General features: G+C 31.8%; 1 protein-coding gene across 4 annotated transcripts; it reads right to left on the bottom strand.

Moving 5' to 3' along the window:
• Positions 1-788: 788 nt before the first annotated feature.
• Positions 789-3838, bottom strand: LOC114395579 (probable inactive dual specificity protein phosphatase-like At4g18593). 4 transcript variants are annotated; one of them, XM_028357399.1, is made up of 4 exons: positions 3583-3838; positions 1946-2042; positions 1223-1450; positions 789-1135 (listed from the first exon to the last, which is right to left on the bottom strand). In XM_028357399.1, the coding sequence occupies exons 2-4, from the start codon at positions 1989-1991 to the stop codon at positions 981-983; spliced, it is 429 nt and encodes a 142-aa protein (XP_028213200.1). In that variant the 5' UTR covers positions 1992-2042; positions 3583-3838; the 3' UTR covers positions 789-980. The 4 variants fall into 4 exon arrangements, with proteins under 4 accessions (XP_028213200.1, XP_028213201.1, XP_028213202.1 ...); XM_028357400.1 differs by lacking the exon at positions 1946-2042 and having other exon boundaries at positions 3583-3837; XM_028357401.1 differs by lacking the exon at positions 1946-2042 and having other exon boundaries at positions 1223-1497; positions 3583-3835.
• Between the last annotated feature and the right edge of the window lie 1742 nt (positions 3839-5580).

Raw genomic sequence — 5580 nt, 5'->3', positions numbered from 1 at the left:
AAATCCTGCCCTTCAAACTTGTCCAACTTTGCAAACTTGCTTATCATCTTCGAACTATCGTTCGTCATCTCGAAAGATTTGATTCAATCTTTTGTTGGTTAATTTTGAAAATCGAGATAATACTTGGATAAATCTGAAGTCGTGTATAACACTTTCAGATTGAATCAAATTTCGGGGTTCAACCAAAATTGTTCAATCGGATAAAATCAGAAGATTATAATTCAAGAGTTTTGTTTTGGTCTTGTATGTTTTGTCACACCGTTCTGCTTTCTGAACCAGAATGATTATTTATAATCAAAGAACAGGTGGTTTTTGGTGGTTGATGGAAGTTTTTTCTATTTTAAAAACTACCGTTGATGGAAGTTTTAGTAACTTCCATGTAACTTCCAACCGTTGATGGAAGTTTTTGTAACTTCCATGTAACTTCCAATCGTTGATGGAAGTTTTAGTAACTTCCATGTAACTTCCAACCTTTGTCTAAACCGAACATCTCGTTATTACATTAAAACAAGCGTGCACTCTTATTTTAACATAATAAAGAGATCAATTACACTAAAATGTCCAACAAATTTTTATTTGCACCTTTTCATGAGAACAATTTTTTTATACTTACACAATTTGGTCTCTTATGAAGGAATTCAGTCATTATATATTTACAAAACTTTAAGAAAAAATAAATTGTTGTTCTAAAACAATTCTAATTCACAAAATAAAAAATAATTTTTAAATATTCTGGCTCAATTGACCTAACCCTACTCATTTATGAATGAACTTATATTGCAGATTAGTATATGTAGTAGCAACTTATATTGCAGATTAGTAAGATAAGAACCATTTACTGTATGTTTCATTCAAAAACTAGCATGAAGTGGTACAATGCAATCTTCCAAGCTAAGCTGCCATACGTCTTTTGTTCACAAAAAGGATAACCTATAATTTTTCTTGATCTGGTCTTCTAGGATATCTGCAAGGTGATTGGTTTACATATTGCACTCATCTAATTTGCTTTTATGCAGCTGAAATGCAGGGTTAACCCAGGCTCCACAGCTGCACTGCATACCGGCCCAGTTGAAGTAACCCAAACGAGCATTACAACCCATACAGAGAAGTTTCTCCTCCACATGACCTTCTTGTACTTCAAAGCAATCAATATCCAGTGTTAGTGTGAAGTTTGACAAATTATTTTATCGAAAATAAAATATGAGGGGAATTTTACAAGTACCTGCTTGCATCCATTTCATGGGCTCAACAAATACTGAGGTGCAATCAACTGATTGCTTTTCCATTTCCCAGGATTCACTGCTTCTCTTTTTCCACTTGAAGCTTGATTCTCCTTTCCCGCGCTCGTGGGAAACTATGTTTTCCTCTGAAGCAACAATTCTTCTGCATTTCTTACACCGGTATATAAGTTGAGGTTTGGTTGTTGTTTCCGTCTGAGAGCTACCACCAGCTTCAGCCATTTGTATTGAATAATCAAATGATGTTGTGATCAATGCACTGCAAATTTACAGGCAAAAGAGTATGGAGAAAAACTTATCTTCCTAAGAACTAATAATTGTCTAATAGTCACATAAGATTATAGTTGGAGGATAAATAAATTAAAAGAATCGGAAAGCAAATTAATGAAAGAATTTGATGTCCAAAACTCGCTGACAATTAAAATTGCAATTAGCATGTAGAGTCATATAGCAATTTTCACAAGAGCAATCTTCTTTCAGGTAGAACACATTAACTGGATTTGCATCTGACCATAATTATTTCTGAAGTTCAGAACAGACATACTAAGAAACCCACAGTTCATATAGGTTCTAGATTTTAGTTCCATTATGTGTATTATAAAAGCACCTATGAATTAATTGTGATGCAAATTATATACTGGACGTGGAAACTGTAAAAATAATCAAGCAGCACTGTTAATATTAATGACTGTTGAGTCTAGAGATACCTCTAAACACACAAGTGAACAATGAAGATAAAACATCTATATCCATTGTCTGAGCATGCGCATGCAAGGAAATGAACTTAAACTGCTAAGCGCTCATCTGAAGGAAATAACAAAACAATGCTGAATAAGTGATAGAAGCCTTGAAATATATCTCTTGGAATGAATTTATAGAGACTTTGTTTAATGAACATTAACTCAAATAAATCAGCTCAAACTAGACCATAATGCTGACCTGCAGCATAACATGGATCCCACCATAATTAGCCGTTCAAATGTTTTCTCACTTGCTTTATTCCCTTCCTTATTCATGCACTATATTCTCTTTGTTATGTAACTTCGGCCAACACACAACACAGTACTGTAGTTATTCTAAGTTAAAGTTGGAGAAAGAAGGGGAATAAAACTATAATGCTTATGTCAATAACCATATGAAAATTTCACAAAAATGAAAGTTTCAACAGCCATTCCTATTCTAGATACACAAATTGACTTCTATGAATCAGCAAGCCATGACAAGATGAGATTGAACAAAAGAGCAAACATTAATCACCAGAGTCATATTGCAAAATGCACTGAAACAAATCCAGTCAATTACAAAACCGAACATAAAGATTATGGGAGGAAACATTATACAAGAATGATAGTCAAAGTTTTGATTAAAAAAAACAAACCCACATTTACTATTGGTAATTAATCACCAAACTAACCAAACTCAAACTCAAATAGCTTATGAAAAATACTACCAAAATCCTGTTTATACAGCGCAAAATAGAGAACACACCAATAATAACATAGACAAATGAACTTATGTAAAGGATCTGTGAAAATAACATGCATAATTGTGGGGAAAAAACACTTCCTTTTAAAGTCATCACCAATTCACAACATATCATATACCTCTTAACCCACCAGTTACCAAAAAATGTTGTCTAAACTGCCAAGATGCTATCCTAGGTCAGTGTGACTTGCTTCAAACATATTCACATAAACCTTACGCCAACCAGCAGGCATGATGCATCTAAAACCAAATCAGAACACAAGACAAACAGATAGTACTACAATGTTCTAAAATCAACTTAATAGCACTAAAGACAAGGCTAACATTAACTAAAACTAAAATAATTTAATCTAACCTACTGTTAAGTAATCAGCACAGGTTCAAACCAATGGAGTCCACAACGAAGCAATATCCAAAACCAAGAGAGAAGGACGAAAGGTATACAAAGTAAGTAAAGAGAGCGAAAACTCAGTTTGTGAATAATAACTTTGATCTTCTACCTGAAAAATGCTTAAACCAAAGTACTTATACCAAGTAATACAACTCAACGAGTAACAAAGTCATAACTACTAACTCTTGTTCCTTACAGGCAAATAAATATGTTCACATTGCAAACAATCACCTAAAATCAGCATTTTATCAAACACTTAATGCACAACTACCATCACGTTATAAATTAAATTTATATTCACAATACTGACAGTGGTGTTCAACTCAGATTCACCTAAATTTAAATTCCATTCCCACGCGGAGGCCATGTGGGAGTCATAGATGAATAGAGATCAGAGAAATTAAGGGGAAAAAAACTTGTCTGATATCTCTATAATTTATACAAAAACATAAAGGAAAGATGGGTTACCAATGAAAGCTTTCATCTGAGGAAAGAGGCAGATCCTGATAGCTCTGGTTTCTGATTCCTCTGATCTTTCTCCTCCTTTTTTTTTTCCTTTTTATTATTCTGTTTCGTTTCAATGTTGTTGAGGTGAGTGAATAGGTGAGAGTGGGAGTGCTTGAGTGATGAGGGAAGGAAAAATGAGTGTCTACGATGAGAAGAGAAGAAAGACCCAAGGCTAAAACGAGAGCGAGTATGTTGTTTGTTCCACTGTGTGGTATAAGGATATATTGATAAAACTGCTTCATAAACTATCTAAAAAAAGTTATTTAAACTTATAAGTTACTAGCAAGGAGCTAAAAAGTTTAAAAAAATTGATTTAATTAAAACAAGAAAGTATTTGGTAAGATTAATGATAAATGTCAAATAACATATTTAGTATTTTTTATATTTAAATATATTTCTAATAACTTATATTCATAAAAAGTAGGATAGTAATTTTTAAATTGTGTTATAAGAAAATGATAAAGGTTTGGTAATTTTATTCATTGTTTAAACTCAATTTTTAAACTTTATTAGAATTATATGGTTTAAAATCAATTTTTGACATTTAAATACTTCATTAATAGTATTATTTTAAAACAAAAAATAAGTGTTTTTTCTTTATAATTTTGTTAAACATTTATCTTTTTTTTATACAAGAATAACTTGGATGTATACGTCTCCCATTAAAAAATTGTAAGTTTTAAAAAAATTTAAAACAAATAATTTTAAATTTAGATTTTATCTAATTTTTAGTTTCAAAATAAACTTATTTTAAAAGTTTTGTATCCTATTAAAATTAGTTTTAGGTATGTTTGTTTGGTGGTAACAATGGCGACAATAGTACCAATGATCATGCTAGTGGTGCCAATGACCGTGCATTGGTAGTGCTTGGTGGTGGAGGTCGTTATGCCAATGGTGGCATGATGGTGGAATGGTGGCAGTGCAAGTGGTAGAGGTGTCGATGGTGACAATGATAGGAAAGGTCATTGTTGAATGTAGGAAGAATGTGTTGTTTTAGAATTAAAAATCAATTTCACAATATTTTTTGTTATGAAAATAAATGTAAATTTTTTTTAAATTGAGTTTAAATGATTTCATTCTCATTTTTGTCAAACACATTTTGTTTTGAAAATTACATTTAAAAATAAAAAACTTATAATCACTCCAAGTGAGTCCTAAACTTATAGGACAATATAAAGTTCTAAAACAATTTAAACTATGACAAGTCCATCACTTTATACGGAAAATCACTATTTTTTTCCATAAAAAAGCATTTTTAAATCTCAAACCTTCTAAATAACCTTTTTTAAGTTTAAATAAACTAGCTCATTGTTAACAAAAATTATTTTTTGACATTCCAAATGTTATTCAACACTTTGTGAGACAAAGAAAAAAAAGGTGTGATAGGTGATAGGAAGAAAAAGAGAGAGAGAGATGAAACAATATAAGAAGTGTTGATGGGGTGTTTAAAAAAATAAAATATGTAAAAATCATTATTGTTAATGGTATCATGAATTGGTGTTTAAATGTAGAGCCTATGGTTGGAAAAGATGATGCATTTATTGATTATTTTGTGAATGAATCATTGTCTTCAACAATACTAATGAAAATGATGTGAAGCAAAACCATAGTTCCAAAACAAAAGTTCATTAAAAATTAATGAACCATTAGCACCAACCATGAATATTCTTTTGTTTGAGTGATTGAACAAAGGCAATGAGATTATTATAAGAGGAGCCACCCTTTTGAATAGCTTTTATGTGTTTTTTCTTGCATATCTTTGGCTCGTTTTCTAAGTGACCCTCCTTCATCCTTCATCACCCTCTCCACAACATTCTTAATTAGTTCCCAACCCACCACCTTGCTCCCAACATCATAAGGCCATATGCTTCACTCACACTCCCTCACCTTCACCCCAATTTTGTGCACCTCAATCACCAACTTCTCATTCAAAAACTGCTCAACAAATCTTGGCATGGT

Source organism: Glycine soja, chromosome 18, assembly GCF_004193775.1.
Source record: "Glycine soja cultivar W05 chromosome 18, ASM419377v2, whole genome shotgun sequence".
In the NCBI taxonomy this organism is placed as follows: Eukaryota; Viridiplantae; Streptophyta; class Magnoliopsida; order Fabales; family Fabaceae; genus Glycine; species Glycine soja.
Note: the sequence above shows the minus strand (reverse complement) of the source record. Positions and strands in the feature narration are given on the sequence as shown.

Bases quoted from the DNA above. Each gene is read 5' to 3' on its own strand.
- LOC114395579 (XM_028357399.1), bottom strand. From the start codon at position 1,991: ATGGATATAGATGTTTTATCTTCATTGTTCACTTGTGTGTTTAGAG. The intron at 1,451-1,945 runs GTATCTCTAGAC...AAATGGCTGAAG, and splicing joins GTTCACTTGTGTGTTTAGAG to CTGGTGGTAGCTCTCAGACG. The intron at 1,136-1,222 runs GTACTTGTAAAA...ATTGCTTTGAAG, and splicing joins CATGAAATGGATGCAAGCAG to TACAAGAAGGTCATGTGGAG.